Here is a 20,872-nt window from a genome sequence, read left to right as displayed (position 1 = left end):
ATGTATATGAAAATAACCCTATAGTTAAATATAAGATAAAAATAATTTGGAAAATCCAAAAGTGCACGCCTCATAATTTTTTTTTAATAAATATTTATTAATTATTATTTTTGTTTATTTAATAACAATTTAACCACATCGAATCAGACCCTGAAAAATGAAAGGGTTCTATTCCTGAGCATACTCAAGCGTAAGAGAAAAAAAAAGACTCGATTAGTAAAGTATTTCGGTCGCTATCGTGTTAACAAGAAAAAGGATCCGCACATACAGACACACGGACGTCCAAGACAGAACTTTTTTAAACTGTTTTTTAACTAGTTTAAATAACAAAAATGACATCAAAAATATCATGAACGTTAAAAATAGTGTTTTTTCTTAATATGTGTGTGTATGTATTATCTTACAAGTGCAATGTATGATACATAAAGACATTTTAAGTTTGAAAAATCAGATGTTTTGCGCGAAGTGACAGTACTAGTACCCACCTCAACGCTTCGCTTATGAGGCGTGCAAAAGACGGGTTGCACTCCGGGAGTGCCGGCAGAAGTGAAAACTTGATTATACGTTGAGCATGTTTGATATCCATCCGTCTTACGCTTTTTCGATCAGGCCACGTGTTCTGACGCGAGTTTAAGATTTTATACCCAACGCCGCTAAAGAAGTTTTCACTTCAAAAAATATTTTCCTTGTATAACAATTATCAAAGTTCTTTACCCTCAGCTACACATTATAATTTATTTCATCACCTCTATGTTTTAATACGAAATAGTTAATTAGGTACATTTCGCGTGAAATTAAATTTCTAATAATATATTTGATGCTAGTCTAGACTTTGTGAACTTTCAGTGCCATTCTATAAATACATTTATAACGTTCATCATTTTATAATATACTAATTACATCAAAACTTTGGATCTTAAAATAGGATTTGTTTATTTTAAAAAGGTTTTCGGTTATAAGCGCGAAAACGACAGATCCAATTATAATAATGTATTAATATTTTTAGAACTGATTTATCTCTTACTAGCTGTGCCACGCGGTTTCACCCGCACTGCTCCGCTCCTGTTGGTCTTAGCGTGATATAATATAGCCTATAGCCTTCCTCGATAAATGAGCTATCTAACACCGAAAGAATTTTTCAAATCGGTTCCCGAGATTAGCACGTTCAAACAAACAAACAAACTCTTCAGTATATTATAAGTATAGATTATAAGTATAGATAGAAGAATCAAATACATTGCATTCAGGTCACGGGTAAAGACAAACCATTAAGAGTACCTTGGAAAGATTTAAATTTCCGCCGGATTGCGCTTTACGATAATATTTATGGCTATCTCTTTAATGCTTGATAAAGAAGAAAAATATTTAGATGCGGTAGAAGCGCAATTGTTTTATTTCTGATGTAATTATAGTTTGTATCTTTTGTCAACGCTTTTCGCTGTTATTTAAGGTAAGTGAAAATAATAATAATACAAATGTATAATAAAAAATAATGTTGTGTGGTTTTATGAAACCACGGTAAAAGTGAAACTGTTCGAACGGTTCCGAACACTGCTTTGTGTAGCGCATGTCGCGATACAGTAGGTATACCTACTCGGCAGCCGCGATACACGCGACATGCGCTACACAGACCAAAAAGTTTGAGACGATGTAATAAAAGTTTCACTTTAATTATTATTTCACAATGTTTAAGTACGCTTATTAGAATGACTAAGTATTATTATTATTTTATTTATATAAGTTTATATTGAGTAGTTTTTAGTACATCTAGAATAAGTGCTCATCTAATATGTAGGTATAGAAGAGATTTAAATAATGTTGTACATTGAATATGTTTCATCATGAAATGGATCTTACCGGTTCACCAAAACCGCAGAGAAGATTGGTACTAAATTGTTGTAGCATGTTGTGGTTTATGCTTATCAACCGATTTCAAAATAATCTATACTAATATTATAAAGCTGAAGAGTTTGTTTGTTTGTTTGAACGCGCTAATCTCGGGAACTACTGGTCCGATTTGAAAAATTCTTTCGGTGTTAGATTGCTCATTTATCGAGGAAGGCTATAGGCTATATACCATCACGCTACGACCAACAGGAGTGGAGCCACGGGGGTGAAACCGCGCGGAGCGGCTAGTCAGAAATATAGTTAAAACTAAAAGCACACGGTTTAATGATTGAATCAAGTAAAATGTAGAAAAAAGTAAAATGTATAGGATAACAAGATAATTATATTAATTAACAACTATCCGAGTAGAGTCAGTAAAATACAAATTCACCTATCCATACTAATATTATAAATGCGAAAGTAACTCTGTCTGTTACTCAATCACGCCTAAACTACTGAACCAATTTGCATGAAATTTGGTATGGAGATATTTTGATACCTGAGAAAGAACATAGGCTACCTTTTATTGCGAAATATGTACCACGGGCGAAGCCGGGGCGGACCTCTAGTTAATATTATATTGCATTAAGAAATACATTCTCAATTGCCTTAAAAGTGAAAAAACGTAATGTGACTTAAGGAATATAAAAGATCTTCACCAAAATGTTTGCTATTATTGTACCCTTTTTTCACGAGGTAATACATCCATTATTCTCAATCAGAATTCTGTCAATCACATTAGCATTCTCATGTATAAATATAGCTTTTTCTTAAAATAAACTCCATCATTTTAAGAACAGTTACTTATAATGTAAAACCTCTAGGAAGGTATAAATATAGTATATACCTTTTCCCAAAATAAGCTTCCACCAATTTTAACAATAGTTACCTACACAATATTTTAGGTCTCCTAGGTTTTCTTGAGGTATTATATTATTATCAAAATAGGTCTTGAAAGGTCTAAAGTTTCACAATATTTATTATAGCTTATGAAATTCCTCCTTTCAGGTGAATTAATAAAAAGCTCACGCAAGGACACTAAAATATTTCGTCCGCACGAATACCTGAAATTTCTTAGTCTACCCACAAATTTTGTCAGCTATGCGAAGTTTTAGATAACATAAGCCATGTCAAAGGGATGCCTGACTCCGTATTCTTTGAGATACAAGTTAATTTTATGGTGAAATTGTATTACATTTTGAAGTTTTACTCAAAAAGGTCGTCTCTAGACGCTATATAATATTTAACGTAAACGTTTAATATGCCTTTGTACACTTAGTTTTTGCAAAGCACTTTTCATTTTTCATTGGAACAAAATTCAATTGAATATCTTAGATAATTTTAGGGCCGATTTTTCAATCCTTGGTTAAAACTTATCCGTCCAATAAAGTATTACACGATAATATTAAATTGTCACGTAAACTGTCAAATACGGGCAATTAGAATACGTTTTTAAAATGTGTAGTGTGTGTAGTTTTATACATTATTCGACGAATAAGTTTTAACCAAGGATTGAAAAATTAGCCCTTACAGTGATAAAAAATTAACAAACGATCATATAAGCTCTGCCAATCCAAGCCTATCTCTGTATTGCATATGAAAATCGACTATATAAGATACTATATATCAAATCACAGTTCGAAAATAAATATTTTAGAACTAAACAATTCTTAAATAGAAGTCTAAACAATACGAAAAAAAGAATCTCATTTTCAACAAAATCGCTTTCAATATTTGCACACTTTTTATAAAAGTAAATAAATGGTAACAGATTAAGGGTGCACTCACACACATCAGTCACCGTCAAGTCACCGATGACTGATCGGTGACGGTTTGTGTACGTATCCACAAACACCAGTCACCGTCATGTTGTCCGTCAGTCACGTCGCCGGTTTGACTGAATCATTGAACACATACATCAGGTTAGTCAGTGATTAGACGTGTGTCACGCTAGAGAACATGTAGCAATTATTGACGGTAGCACGACGCTGACTGAACTGAGACGTGACGGCACCGGGTGAGTGGGGATAAAAGTATGATACATGTATGGAAAGATTATTTGACGTGCCTGACCGGTGACGTCACTGATAGATTTCGTGCCGGCGACTGTCGTGTGGGAACAGAGTCATACTAGAACTATTGATACATATTTTTTTTTAATCCTGTCCGGTGACGTGCCGTGACGGTGACTGATGTGTGTGAGTGCACCCTAAACAGTTAACTGTTCTGGACTAATTTATATCATGTCATAATTTTATTAATGAAATTATTGAGAAGGTTCGAGCGGAAATATTCAATTACTTGCCGGGAATAAATACAAATTCAGTGAGGAAATTGCGCCGACAACTTTGTGCAAATTAATATTCATGCTTCGATTGAAAACAATTTCAGTATTGTAATACGCTGATCGAATGGACGCTTTGTTAATTCCGCCATGACAGTTATTTAGGCTTAATATTAGAAAAGACAAAGAAAATATTCGATTTAGAACAGAAAAAGGCAAAGATAATATTCGATTCAAAATTGGGTATTTCTCTAATCAACGCATTTTTTAGTGTTTTGGTTAACAATGGTTGGATAATCTTATTAAATTAAATGTTTTGCTAACTATGAGGAACACTTAATTAAACATTATTATATTACTAGATTTAATAAGTTGTTATAAGGTGTATATATACTAATGATAAATAGCTATTGTATATTGTTTCTTTGTATGTCTGAACGGGCTAATCTCGAGAACTATAACTGGTCTGATTAAAATTTATTTCAGTGTTAGATAGCTAATTTATGGACGAAGGCTGTATATATAATAACGCTAAGACCAATAGGAGCGGATCAATACGGGTAAAACCGCGGGGCACATTTTGTACGAGATATTTATAAATAAGGATTTCTAGATTTAAGGTATTTGAATATCTCTTTGAGATTAAGTTTTAATCGTTCAAAGAATGAATTAGCGTAAACATCGTCTGTTTTAATTGTGTTTAGTAAAATGTTTCAAAGATATTTGTGAAAGCGAGGAAACAAAGAGCAATTTTCTTAGGAATATACAATAATCGGTATTATTAACATAATGTTATGAGAGAATAGACATAAATAAAATGTGTTATGGTTGAGTCAACCAAAATATTATGCCAATTTGTTTTTTCTTGTAATAAAAATAAAGAAAATTGTTTTGATATTATGTTGAAATGTACATAAATCGTGGAGCTTCGAAAGCAGCTGTGATTGATATTTCACAATAATTTACCCATATTGGTTTGATTGATCGCATATCGGTCCTATCCATCCTATAATAATACTGATTTGAAAATTAAATATGTGAAATAAATAATAAGCAACCAAAAATAGTATTCATTTATGCTGATTAAAAATCCTGGAATAATTTAACAAAATATAATTTCTCATTATAAATGAGCACAATAATAAAAAAAATACCCATGAAGTGGACAACACTTTTATAAATAATATAAATAATTTAACTTGTATATCCATTCTTCATAAGTCTCTCTATATTATATTTAATTATTTAATTGTGCTATGACCAGTTAATATTAAAAAATAAAAAAAAAACATTTCACAATATTCCTACATAATGTGACCTTTGAATTTACTATATTCTGCTGAGTGCAAAACTCGGCGCCTCTCAACAAGTATCTCTTTGATTTAAGTACTTGTACACAGCCTACTTGAATAAAAAGCGTTTTAAATTTTTTAAATTTTAAATCAAACATAAGATTCCACCTTTTTAGGGTTCCGTATTAAAAAACGAGATCCTATTTCTGTGCCTTTGCTGTCTGATCCGTGATAGACGGGCAGTTGAAGTTTTAGATTAAAGATCTATCATTCTATCATCTGTTGTAACCTAAAACAACAAATATTTAAAAAATAGAGCTTAAGCAACGTTTGGCACGGTCATAAATTGCATGCGTGACCAATTTCTCAGTCGCTTATTTGTACGGAACCCATAGTAGTGAATCCGACTCGCACTTGATTCTTTTCATACTACTTTTTCCAAGGCTTACCATATAACTTTCTAATACATATTCATTTGTTTGTTGAACCGTTCTGACGTGTGATGCAATATGCAGATCAGTAAGGTATGTAAGTTATGCTTGAACATGTTTAATGCTGAATTTTCTTACTTTTTGTGCTTTTATCAATATATTTTGATGTATAGCTTTAGCGTGGAAAGACTGTGATTGTATTATGCGAGTGAAAACTGTATTACATATCTGTTATAACTTATGTCTAAAGAAAAACAAAATTCAGTTTAAATAGAAATATATTACTTTATTTTAATTTGTCAATTCAGAGCAAAATAATGTTTATAAAATATAATAAGAGGATGTAGAATGAGATTTTAGTTTTATTATAATGAGAAATTAAAAATGATAAGCCAAATTGTTATGCAAATTGCTAAGCACATAAAATTTAACAAAATTATCACTTATAATACCACAAGAGCTTCAAAATTATCGGGTATTTTCCGATAGGTTCGTTGCAAACAAATGAAGGAGTCAAGTTTTTAGTCAAGGTTAAAAAATCACGAGCGCGAAGCGCGAGTGATTTTTCCTGAAAAACTTGACGACTTTATTTGTTTGCAGGGAACCTTGAGGGAAATGCCAGATAATTTTGAAGCTCGTGTGGTATTCGGGAGATTATTTTTCCGTCCCAAAAGTCGGCCAATAATTTCACAATTGAATTGAACCTGTCAGTTTGACGTCAACGACCAGAGAAAATTTTCAAAAAATTATCAGTATAATACCACAGAATATAATACCATGTAGGTTGTACCACGTGACGTCGAATGGTGCAATTCTATTGGTCGATATTTGGGTCGGAAAAATAATCTATATAAATTGAAATACGTTGACAACTTTTATATTTCAAACTCAAACATTTATTTATTCAATTAGACTTCTTCCAGAAGCACTTCTGAAACGTCATAACACATCACATAACAACCATTTACCACCGATTCAGAAAGCAGTATCTTTGGAGCAGAACCGACAAGAAACTCATTTGTTTCAAAGTACGTAAATACGGCAAAATCTTCGGGAAACGAAACAAAAAAAGATGAATACACACAAAAACATTCCATTCATGTTAAGGGCCACTTAAGACGTGTTAAATTCAATGTCTACGTTTTTGGAATTAGCTATCGTGTTTACTGCCAATTTAGTTTCGACTTTAAGTGCCGTTGGAGCTTTGGATACTAAATTGTTAGAATTACAAAATGTTAATTCCTGTTTGATCGTGACTCTGATGATTTTAAGGGACGACTTATCGGGCGTTAGTTATAATGGAGTAATGCCGCGTTTAATTATTATTTTTGTGTTTTCAATTTCTTGCAACGAAGTAGTGTCCCTTTTAATTTGTTCTCTCAATCTCTCTACTGTGTCGATTGATCCTTCCATTGCATTATAAAAGAAATGTTTTGTGGTTGAAAAAATATGCGCGTCTGTGTAGTCTCAACCAGAATAATTATCGTGGTCAGAATTCGTTCATAAATAATTTATATATAATTAATAGATATATTATTAAGCATCAGATTATATTTGAAAGTTTCTAAAAAGTCGGATGAAAAAGTTAGAAAACAATACAAAAGGAAAATAATCTCCGTTTTCATATTATTGTCAACTCATCTGCAAATAATTGCTATGAACAATAAATATCTATATTATTTTGCAGTGGGTGTAACTTTCTATCAGGCGACGCGTCTGTTTGCCTTCTTCGATCGAGGATAACATGAGCGATGTCTGAAAATTCTCAGTTCTTTAACTATTATTTATTTTATAGTATCAAATTATAAACCATGATGTAGAATCAGATATAAATTGAGTTCAGTTTTGCTTCAGATTTGTAATGAAATTCTTTCTATATTTTCCTTTTTCTTACTTTTATTATTTACCAACGGTTTGTTGTACAATTACTTTGATTGTGACACTTTTAAATTGAATCTAGCCAACTACATAGAAAAGTAATACAATAATTAAAATACAATCTAAATGTTATATTATGTAGATAGTCGTATTATTTAATTTATAAGGAATATTGTTTTCACGATTATGATGATTGTAAAATTAGGTTTTCTCGTTATCTCATTGCTAACTCCATTAACAATAATTATTTCTATCTAAAATATTTCTAGACGATTCTACAAATCTAATTGTAAGTGCCATAACTTATTCACAATAAGGCTATCTTTAATTACGCTAGAGATTACTTTGAAAGTCGGTGAAGTTTTTAAAAGTTATCAGAAATATTGTTTTTGGAGACAATGTTGAATCTCAGACATTTCTAATTTATAATTTAAAAGTTTGATTCAATTATTTTGTTTCATATTTTATACTTTCACATTATATTAGGACGTAAAGATACAAGCATCATTGTATTTTGTTTATTATGAATCACAATATATTTAATTTAACTGTAACCTGTGTTAATACAATATTAGTTTAGACTATCAAATCTGATAAGAATTTACAATACACACTTTTTCCCTAAAAAAAAAACAATATTAGATAAACATTCAAAGTACAGATGAATATTCCCCATGCTTGTATGTTTTTAAATTATATATTTTACAAGGTTTTGCTCTACATTCCAACTCCACCATGATTACTTCACGTATTTCAATAGAAAAACTTCCAATCACACAGCCCGTCAGTATTTACAAAAACCGATGATTACAGAAATAAAGACAGTCATTCGAGGGTTATGGGTTCGAATCACGCGATACAGTGATTAAATAAATAAATAGTAGGAAAGATTTGCAAACGCTATCGGTGCCAAATCTGTTTGTATTGGGGTATTAGGAAATCGATCAAGGAATGCTTTTGTTGGTTGTATTAATGTGCAAGGTTTGATTTCATGTGTAATATAAAAACAAAGAAATATGTTGGAGAGCGGTTTATATAGCAGATTACTATCATGTTACTTCCGAATAATTTTAGTACAATCTATAATTTTTTGGTTAGCTGATTTATCGAGCATCAACAACAACAGTTCAATTAATTTAGCAATAAAAATAAATAACATAAGATTTTGATTTTTATTGCCCATTTAAACGAACCTGTATAATATTCAAACCTAAACATCATGACCCTAATAATTAATACCTCATCACGCTGTGAATATGATAAAACCATCTATATTAGGTACTCTTTATTTTTTTATGATATTAGAGAGCAAACGCCTTACTTGGTGGCAACTGAGGTTATGGGTGTTGCCTACAAGAAAAGGAAAAGGCACAGAAACTAGAATACAATGAACTACTTAGAACTTACCCAATATCCCCAACCTATAGTTTATCGTCACAACCACGAGGCCAGCGTACGACGCGAGCACGGTGCCATCGTACGGGTTCCCAGAGCTCCACTCATAGCTCTCTCCGTGGACGAAGACCAACACTGGGTACCTGGCCACTGCGTCCCGTACTCCTGCTGAAGAAGAAGGTATATCATCATCATCGGTTATCATTGGAAGGTAAATTAGTATCATGACTTGATCATCATCAGTCCAAATCTGTCCACACTACAATGACAAACAAGGTTTTCTCTTAAACTTACTAGGAGGTACTGCTCCGTATTTTGTAATATAGAAACGAAATAAACTATTTTTTTTTTATTATAATATGAAAGTTTTTGGCCAAATTTTGTTCCCACTGTAAGGAAACAAGCATACGACGGTCAGGTCATAATCCAGAGGCAGTTATAATGTTTTAAACTAGTTGGTTATTAGACAATAGACAGGTCGGTTTTTTTTTTTTTTGGTAATAGGGAAGCGCTTGACCACAATCTCGCCTGATGTTAAGCTGAGATGTGGTCTAAGATGGAACGCGCTTCCCTAGAAGGTACCTGTTCACTCTACGCTTGAAGACCCCCATATTGTACTCGTCGGGGAACACAGACTCAGGAAGCATGTTCCAGTCCCTCGCGGTTTGGATAAAGAATGTGGAACCGAACCGCTTAGTCCGGGTACATGGAACGTCCACCATATGGCGATGCCTAGAATCTGTGCGCCTCGACGATCGATGGACGAACGGGGATGGCGGAACGAGATCGTGCAGTTCCGCAGCGCACTCTCCAAAGTGTATCCGATAGAAGACCGATAAGCTGGCCACTCTGCGGCGGTGACCGAGGCTCTGGAGCTTTTTGCCTACTAGGTCATCGTCGTTAATGAGCCTCTTGGCACGCCTCTCTATCGCCTCAAGCGCCTCCAGCTGGTACTTGGCGGAACCGTCCCAAAGGTGAGAGCAGTATTCCATGCACGATCGGACTTGTGCTTGATAAAGGTTGAGCAACTGTCCCGGGCTGAAATACTGTCTCACCTTCGCCAGAATTCCAAGCTTTTTTGAGGCTACTTGGGCTTTTGAATCTATGAAGGAACCAAAGTTCAGAGTAGGCGTTAAGGTGATACCAAGAAGCTCGAGGTGGTTAGTTATCGGCACGGATACACCCTGGAAAGTCGGAGTCAGGTGGAATGGACTCCGTTTAGCGGAGAATAGACACGCCTGGGTCTTGGACGCATTAAACTTGACCAGATTGGCATCGCCCCAGTCGGAGACCGCCTGCAAGGACAAGTTCATGCGATCAACCATCGCCTCCTTCTTGTCTTCTTTACTGGTCTGGAATTGCCGAGGATAGTATGGAGTTGAATTGATAAATGGATTAAATTTTTGCACACTCGTCTAGTCTCGAACCTACAATTTTTCGGAGGTCTAATCCACTGAGCCAATAGTGCATCTTTTAAAATTTAAATAAATAAATCGAAAAAATAAACGATAAATTTCTTATATGCCTCCTTATCATTAAAACAAAGTAAAGTTGAAGCCCACCTCACTGATTATTTTATTTCAAAATGAATTCCTTCATACTTAAACAATTAATTATTATTAATATGGTAAATTAATCGCTAATAGGAGTTTAATCAAGCACAAACAGGTATCATATAGCATCAATTGATCGAAGGAGTGATTTACATGTGGAATTCTGAGTAACAAGCCGAGTAATGAATATGCTGAGGATTATAATCAAATTATCAATTAGCCAGATATCTATTAAATACACACGTTTGTAGATGGCTCAAGGTTTAATATACATGTGAATTATATGTATAAGGATATTTTTAAAGATGTAGATTATTAGTCCTCCAGGCGTACGTTGAAAATCCAATCCTATCCTATCCTATCATACCTACTAATATTATAAATGCGAAAGTTTGTGAGGATGGATGTGTATGTGTAAGTTTGTTACTCTTTCACGTAAATACTGCTGAACCGATTACAATAAAATTTAGCACACATGTATAGGGTAACTGGGATTAACACATAGGATAGATTTTATACCGGAAATCCCACGGGAACGGGAACTATGCGGGTTTTTCTTTGAAAACGCGGGTGAAGCCGCGGGCGGTAAGCTAGTTGGTTATAATATTACTTCAGTTGTTTTTTTTTCGCTTACGATAGTTGAATCATGTTATCATGTTGAAATTGATATTTTTGGTTTTATGGCATTCAAATGCCATTTTTTTATAAATTTATATTCATGTTATCATATTTTATCGTTTTTGAGCACAGAATGTTGTGTTGGTATCTGCACCTTTTTTCTTTTTTAATTTTATACCAGAATCGTTAATACTTTCTGTGTTTATTTGTAGGTACTAAAAGTGTTATTTCATTGTATCCGTACAGTGTGAAATAAAGTCTTTTTTGTTTATTTATTTAAGGCTTTGTAGCACCAGATTTGGGAGTAGGTATTTCTATATGTAGGTATGTATACACACTCCCACATAAGCATACGCTCACACACACACACACACGAACACAATACATAAATATTAGTCTCAGTGAATTTACAAGTTCTAATATTTAGCATAGCACTCTACTACAACATAAATTAAGTGTATATTTATAAAAAGTTATATTTAAGTGTATATTTATAAAAAGTTCACTAAACTCACAGAAAAATATAAACCGGCGTGCAAATACTAAAAATATAATTTATTCATCCACTGGTTTTACTTTGCTTCATTTGGGGTAGGAATAGCCTTGGAGCAAAATGAAACGTTATCTTATATATAAAAATGAATCGCAAAATGTGTTGGTAAGCGCATAACTCGAGAACGGCTGAACCGATTTCGATAATTCTTTTTTTATTATATTCCTTGAAGTACGAGGATGGTTCTTATGTAGAGAAAACGTAAATATTATGTACCACGGGCGAAGCCGGGGCGGACCGCTAGTTCTAAATAAAATCCAGGCACCTTGAGACGGTTGTTTCTTTACTTACTATTTTGTAAAAGGTTTTAGGTATTAGTGACACATACAGAAATCCTGAGACCTCTCAAAAAGGTTTATCAAGTTTTTAGTTCAATTAAAACTTACATTACGAATAGGATTATGGAGAAAATTTATGGAGAATTTTGACATTAACAACTTTCGTCTTATGTACTTTTCGCTGAAATTTCCCGCTGTCGATAAAATCCATAAAATCTTATATTTTCCGAATAAGTATCAAATCATACATGGGATCGATGGGAACTTTTGGCATATTATTATTTGTTATGATATACCGCACATAATCAATATACATATATAATCATTTTATAAGTTTTCATTCTCCCTAAAGCTCTCCAACCACAGACATACATGTCTGTGTCTCCAACCTATGACGTCATTTTAAAATGTCTAAATATTTCATGAAATATCCTTAATTAATCCTTTAGGCTAGTTGGAACACACAACTTTAGATGCTCCTATAACAAATATTCATTTCATTCGATTAGGCGTATTGGTATTATCGAGATCTTTTATAGCCTATATACTGCCTCCATAACTTAACTATCCAACACAAAAATAACTTTCAATGATTACCTTTTACTTCACAGAAATAGCTCGTCCAAACATAACCAAACAAATTCCATAAGTATTGTATACTTACATCAAATACAAAAATCAAACAGCAAAGATACAAAAATAAATTCGACCCAACATTGTCAATTCTATTGAGGTTTTGCCGCCTTCACATAGTAGTAAATTGTAAGGAAAGGTTGATTCGTGTATTGTAGTAATATGTCTACCTCACTCACGTCTGTGAAAAGCCCTTGCGACGTATCATGAACCCAAAATATATATTGTAATATATAATGGGATAATTTGTATTCTATTTAGCCGTAATTTGGTTTTGGATTATAAATGGCTTCAATCAGCTGATATCCAATTTAACCTGATTTGGTGCTTCGCGTGCTTTTATGGATTATTTGAAAATAATTTGCTGTTGTTTGTGACTGATTTTAATGGGTGTTTTTTGCGGACAAACTATTTTATTCAAACATATAAAGTAAAGGCTCCTGAAAAACAGTTCTTACTATCTTAGGAGCCTGGGTCGCTCTTATTTGTAAAATGTTTTAAGTGGAATAAATGATTTATTTATTTATTTATTTAAAGGAAGAAGTTAGCAAAAATCTTTACAACATCGCCTATATTATGCTAGTGTAAAATCAGTCAGAATAAATTCAAACTCAAACTCAAGCCAAGTTTTCATGGTAGACAGAAAGACAAACATATTTTATTATTTTGATTCACACATTGTATGATGTTATGTTATGGATACCATTATTAGTTATTATTTATTAATATAAATACAATGATCTTTTCCCGGTAAGAGCAAGTTTCTAAACTGATTTTTACAACAAAGGTACCAAATTGTTTGTTCCATTTATTATTAAACCAATATTAAGCAAAAGCGTAATAAATACCTAGGTTTTTTGGCTGATTAATAATTTTGAAATACCGATAAAACACATGCCTCATTAATCCTACAACTTTCGACATATTGTGATTATAAATTGTTTAACCATTCGTACCTTTACTGCGTATAAAATTATAATATTAAAATTGTTTCCCGGATTTAAAATAATAATATCATGTACTTATACACAATTAATAAGATAATTTATGATTGGTAAAATAATTTCAAAAATCGATTGGTCTACTATTAATTATTCTTTTAAGCTATTGCATAGCTTCTTTCGCGGGCCTTGAGCGCGGAGACCGAATCCAGAAATTCCGTAACGAAAAAACCTCACGCTCCCCACTCCGACGGGCACGGAGGTGTGGCTTGAAGGCATAGCATGCAATAGCTTTACCGCGGCAGTCCCCGAGTGCCACACGTCTTTTTTTATTATTTTCTCGTCTCGCCAAGAGATCTTTTGCTCGTTACTTTTGAGTACCTACAGTACAGTGATTACCTATAAGAGATTACCTACTAATAGAAATTGAATTGAAAATGTTGTATGATTTCCTGTTACCTTTTTTTTAATATAGTCTGTTGTACAAACAGGAAGTGAAGAGCAGAACGTGTTAAATAAAAGTTTTTTAGTTTCCGTTCAATAAACAAAAAAAAAAACTAATCTTGCCTGTCAAATATTTGTTTATATTATGAAAATAACAATGAGAAACACACATCCAACATCAAACAGGATTTATTATTACCCATGCGGTTCACTTACGAATCCTAAAGAAAAATAAAACGCGGGATTGCGGGCGAGCGACGCCATTTTGTAAATGGGGACTTTAATGAAATGGCGTCCCGTGGCCATCACTCTTAGTACGTGGACACTTACCATAGTATAAAGAGAACAGTTATCTTCGAACAAAGGTACATCACGCTGTTGTATGTACGCGGAGCGCTTGGCTACGTATTCGTTCATATACGCACGAAATCTTGACGCACGCACACAATGCTGCTCGGTTCCTTATCATGGACCGTTCTCGTAAGGTCCACGCCATTGCTGTGAGCGGTCGTTGTTTGTTTATACAATTATTTAACATATCAATGTGACACGTGACAACCCTGCACCTGGTGAGTTTAGGTACCGTGCGCTCCTAAACGCCGGCAGTCGGCCTACTTTTCTCTCTATACTATGGTTGGTACGTGGACACTTAATGAAGAACAATCTTTAATAGAGTAACACATCGAATTTGTAAAAACGTTTTATAGATTACTAGGTTTCCGCCCGCGGCTTCGCCCGCGCAGTCAAAGAAAAACCCGCATAGATCCCGTTCCCGTGGGATTTCCGGGATTGCGTCATTTTCCAGGTATAAAAAGTAGCCTATGTCCTTTCTCGGGTATCAAAATATCTCCATACCAAATTTCATGAAAATTGGTTCAGTAGTTTAGGCATGATTGAGTAACAGACAGACAGACAGAGTTACTTTCGCATTTATAATATTAGTAGATATGGATTTTCCACAGTTTGAGTTTTTGATCTGCATTCTAGTCTTTCATGCTACCATATCGAGATCTTCATCGTGTAAAACTGCTAAATTAGCTTGACCATAAAATACTTTCTAAAACATATTTGTCCCTGGTAAAAGGACAAAATGGGGAAATCTAATATAATTTATAGATACTTAAAAGATACCGCGGATCAAAAGTGAATAATGACACCATACGAGGGATTTTATTTCACATAAAATCTAAAGGCCTTACAAATTGCCACCTTCGCTGCGTTAAAAATATTCTTCAACATGAAAAATACTTCAATTTGAATATTTTCAAGTCATTACGTTTTCGTTTGAAGTTCTTGTTTGAAATTTCCTACCGTATTTTTCAACCGACTTCAAAAAAGGAGGTTTTCAATTCGACTGTTTACTTCAGGCTTATTGCTACTGAACTTTCTTTTCGGTCACTTTGATGGCTTTTTTACATTTTGTAAGCTAGTAAGTAGTTACCTTTCGTTTGGTTTCATTGAAATGTTGTCCAGTTCTGCCCATTTGAAGATTATTAGTTTGATGTTATGATATATAATTACATTCTAATTTTTATAATTACATTATAAAGAAATATCATATGACTTCTAGCACTTTCGTACCTCAAATACTACGAGGTTACTATTCAAGTTAATCATTTGAGTGAATGTGGTGACTTCTATGGCGAGAACTTGGCCCTGTATGGGCCATTTTCCACTCTAATGCCTTACGTGAGTTTAGATTTTGATGTTTCTCTAGATTAGATTATTATTAGGTCAATAAATTGATATGCAAACTTAAGTAGAGACGGAGTTGTTCTAATTTTCTAGAACAAGATTTCCGCTTCGCCTGTTTTGTAGAAAACTTAACTGTATTATATTAAAACCTTACTCAAGAACCACTCTATCTATTAAAAAATCACATCAAACTCCGTTGCGCAGTTTTAAAATTCTAAGCATACATAGAGACGATTGTCTTATTCTAAGTAACCAAAACAAAAGGTAGGAACATCAAACACTCAATCGTAAGGAAAATGAATTGTTTTAAAATACAGGAAGAGATTTTATTTCATAGCTGTCCGTCCATCAGCTTAAAGTCAATAAGAAACAAAGGATGGAATATTTTGCGTTTTATTATTTTTATTTCTCCATTGATTATTATATATTGATATATTAATAAAGAAAAGTTTGAAATATCGCAGTTTTCAATTCATTTGCTCAGTTTAACCAATGAATCGTTAACACGATGCTACTTTTAACATAAAACAGTCTGTCTTGTTGTTAAATTTTTCTGTGTCGGTACTATTATTATCCCATTAACATATATTATATAAATGATCAACATAAAACAGCTGAATTGATTCTGATTAAATTGGATATAGAGAAAGATTACAGTTGAAAAATAAATAAATAAATAAGGTATATTAAAGTAAAGAGCAATACATATGCGACGAAAAATAATATTTTTCAAAATTCAACCCCAAAAAGTGTTTAAACGGGCATTGAAATTAATTCTAATAATATAATCATTAATATAATAATTAGTTCTAATAAACAGACCCACTTAAATTTTACTAATTTAATTTTACACAACTTATTCTCAGTTATTTCGTAGTAATAAAAACAATAATTATCGCTACAACAACGAAACACTCAAATATTAATTTGCACATTCAAAACAACCATCGAAAATCAAATTAAATTCGCACAACTTCGATATTGAAAATACTCAGTTAGAAATTTGATAAACAAATAAATTAAACAACACAATAGAATGGGCACTCGACGGAACCTAAAAACAACACTGAACTTTGATTACGCTCTCAAAACTAATAACTAATATGTTGAGAGTGGCCCTTGAGTTTGTAATCTATACTAATATTATAAAGCTGAAGAGTTTGTTTGTTTGTTTGAACACGCTAATCTCAGGAACTACTGATCCGATTTGAAAAATTCTTTCAGTGTTAGATAGCCCATTCATCGAGGAAGGCTGTAGGCTATATATCATCACGCTAAGATCAACAAGAGCGGAGCAATGCGGGTAAAACCGCGGGGATTAGCTAGTATCTATTATTTTTATTATCAGAAACTAATCGGCAATAAAAGAGACAAGAAGGCAATATGGTTGATCTAATACGTTAAATGACCATTGTGTTTTTCGTTAGCTTTGGATAATAAATTCTTTATTTGGTGCTTATGTAAGAGCTTATTCGAGGGTGAGAATATTATTCTTAGAATACTATTCTTTTAAGAAAAAGAAGAATTCATTCTGCTTTAAGAAGATAGAATAGGTGTTTAAAAGAAGGTATAACAAATGAATAAACTAAGTAGTTGAAAGCGTTGAATTTATAAATAAACACCTAAACTTGAATCATTTTAAATCTATTTATAGAAAAAAAATTGAAAAAAAATAATCTAGTAGGTACGTACCTACCTATATGTACTTGTATACCTATACAAGTACATACTCGGTAGGTACTCCAAAGTACGGAAAATCATACAGATTTAATTTCATTCATACAAACACACACACACAATGACTTTAACGACGTATCTACTTAATCCCATAAAGCGCTTTACGCTACATTGCGTGACAAAGAAATAAACATACATACATACATACATACATACCTATACTTATTACTTTTTGTGTTATTCCTAATGGCATTTGTATTTCCTCTTAGTGTGTTTTTGTGTATCCATAACACATCTGTAATCTGTATACATATACGTATAAAATGAATGTTTGTCTGTATGTCCTTAAAAAAATCGTAAACCATGCATTTGATCATTGATGATCTTCATCAAAGTGTTATGCATCGACCTACAAAGGTTTCAGAGTTGGTATTATTTATCTGCAACAGGACAGGCGGAGCCGAGTTGCACAGCTAGTTGTTATATATAATATATGCACTTTAGAAACTAATAAGATTTTACTTCCACTAAAACTTTTATAACACAAAACATATTCTACACAAAAATAAATGCACACCAACTTTTACAAAGTGAACATTTTAACGCAGTATTTTAAAAGAAGCTGTTTATTTTTGTAACTTGATGAAATCCTGAGCACATAAAAGGAAGTAGGTCATTTTGTAAATTAAAAAATCTCAGACTTTTTTCATTTGAGGGAAATTTGTGCAAACATAATTGTTTTTACGTCTAATGCTCATAAAATTTTAATTCGTTTCTTGTTGATGACAGGCACACGGCCCGCACACCCCCCTGGGCCCTGACACTTTTAAACTCGATACAAATAAAAATGGAAAATAAAATAAAATAAATAAGTATAATATTTATGAAGTGAAACTTCTTCAAGTACGTTGAGAGTAAAATTTCAAGTTCGCGTCATGGCAATATCGTCACGTTATGGAGTAAGGCGACGAATTTGGTAATTTTGAATCTTGCCAAAAAACTTTTACTTATGACACGTGTGCTCGGCACACACGCTCTTTTTTATTACCAATTTTTTTTTCAGCCTATTCTAGCAACCACGTTTTCCACCACGTCATTCGTCATTCCAAAAAGCAAATCCGTTAGAAGTGAAAGTTATCATGTCTTACATTGTTAAACAAAAGTTTTTGTCATTATCTTAAACTCTAGAACGAATACATCAGGAAGAATAAACCCGCGCTTATCTGGGTGATGGATAGGGATACATCAGCCTTTCCTTCGTATATTTTAAAGTAAAATAACAAAAAGTTTGAAACCCTGTTGCGGATAAGAATTACTATTTGTTAGAATTAAGTTTGTGGTTAAATGTATACGATGTTGATATATCTAAGAATCTTGGATTATTTAGGGATTTGATAATATTAGTGCGGTTTTATGTGATGTTTTAACAATAAAAATCACATCAGACATGCTTAGAAAATTGTTAATCACCATAACTGAGTAAGTAAGTATTTCATACTCATAGAAATAAACAGACTTTCTTTCGCTTAATTATTTTTAATAGATTTCGTTCCATTGCAATATAATACTATATAATATTTGAGGTTATAAAAATCTGCTTATTTGTATTTTTCTAGTCCACATAACAGCCCATGTCTATCTTTAATCATCATAACCTATCTATCACCAAATGCAATAGTGGTTGTTTATAACAAAATCAAAATAAATCCAGCAATTTGGATCAAACGAACAAACTTTGTCATTCACAACATCACACCATTCGCAATGATTGAATACTGAAAAGCGATCAAAGCGACAATTGCTGATTTACAACCCGGCTAGTTTGTGATGGACTTTTGATAATTCCACAGCGCAGGTGATCAGTCAGAGCGACATGAAATAAATACAGTGGTAGGTATGCAAATGCAATGGCGGTTGTTTATAACCCTTCGTTGAACTGTATTTCTGATTCGATTTTCGTTATAGAACGTTCTATTCACAGATAACATATGGTTCTATTGGTACCCAATAGAGAGAAATAGTGTTTGTGGTTATTTTTACACTTTTGAAGGTGTTTGTAATGAAATAATGAATTTGTATGTATTTTTAAATTAGCACCAATACGAAGTAGCCTCTATTATAAAATATATTGAATCAAAATAATAATAATCTGAACTCGTTAAACTTAAAATATTGACGTATTGAATCAAAATAAAAATAACATAATTAGTTGGACAAAAAAAATAGTTTAGAGTTTAGACGATAAAGAGGAAGCATTTATGTATTGTAAGTTGTAATATTATTATCACACGAAAACTATAGGAACGAGTTCAAAAATTATTTCATCCATACATAAAATTCTTTATATCTTTTAAACCATATAAAAGACTAGCTTTTCGCCCGCGTCTTCGCCCGCGTTTTCAAAGGAAAACCCTCATAGTTCCCGTTCCCGTGGGATTTCCGGGATAAAACCTATACTATGTGTTAATCCAAGTTACCCTCTATATGTGTGCTAAATTTCATTGTAATCGGTTCAGTAGTTTATGCGTGAAAACCATACATACATACATACAAACCTTTCCTCTTTATAATATTAGTAAAGATATCGAGATGTTCTCCCATGCATAAACCACTAAACACATAAGAGTTATCGATATTATGACCTAGAATATGCTATAGCCTACTTTCCACCACGTGGATCGCACGAGCATACGAACATTTCCAGCTATAATTGAAAACCTACTTATTAGGCTTAGCATAAAATACACAAGTTTACTATTTTTCATCATTTAACTCGTACTCGTTTTATTTAATTTCATTTTATCACGGAATTAATATTTTAAATTGGCAAGTACTCACTTGGTTAAATAAAGTAATGTTTTATCAAAACTAGCTTTCCGCCCGCGGCTTCGTCCGCTTTGTCTAAAACATAATAAATTATATACTAAAACCTTCCTCTTGAATCACTCTATCTATTAAAAAAACTGCATCAAAATCCGTTGCGTAGTTTTAAAGATTTAAGCATACATAGGGACATAGGGACAGAGAAAGCGACTTTGTTTTATTCTATGTAGTGATGATATGCATCATAAAAATGTGTGTAAATAAATAAAACACACACATATTTTAACAATAATTCTTCATCTATCCCTCTATATAGGTCTTCAAATTATAATTTTATCTCTTTCATTACACAAACAACATCACATCTCGTATTCAACGTTAAATTCACCAAATACATCATACCATAAAGATTAAACGTTTCAACGTATCCCCTGTTCCTATACTAACCATAAGCAATATTAATTCCAGAGTGGAAAAAAGACAGCGCTAT

General features: G+C 32.8%; 1 protein-coding gene across 1 annotated transcript in view; it reads right to left on the bottom strand.

Annotated features, from left to right (window-relative positions):
* Positions 1-20,872, bottom strand: part of Nlg3 (Neuroligin 3) — a 113,824-nt gene that overhangs the window by 51,895 nt on the left and 41,057 nt on the right. Inside the window, exon 3 of the mRNA XM_090120106.1 lies at positions 9,180-9,335. Within this exon, the coding sequence (XP_089976232.1) occupies positions 9,180-9,335 (156 nt within the window). The remainder of the gene's footprint in view (positions 1-9,179; positions 9,336-20,872) is intronic.

This window comes from Colias eurytheme, chromosome 3, assembly GCF_061535395.1.
Source record: "Colias eurytheme isolate Ceu_HAF_F1 chromosome 3, ilColEury1 Martin Lab GWU primary, whole genome shotgun sequence".
Taxonomy (NCBI): domain Eukaryota; kingdom Metazoa; phylum Arthropoda; class Insecta; order Lepidoptera; family Pieridae; genus Colias; species Colias eurytheme.
Note: the sequence above shows the minus strand (reverse complement) of the source record. Positions and strands in the feature narration are given on the sequence as shown.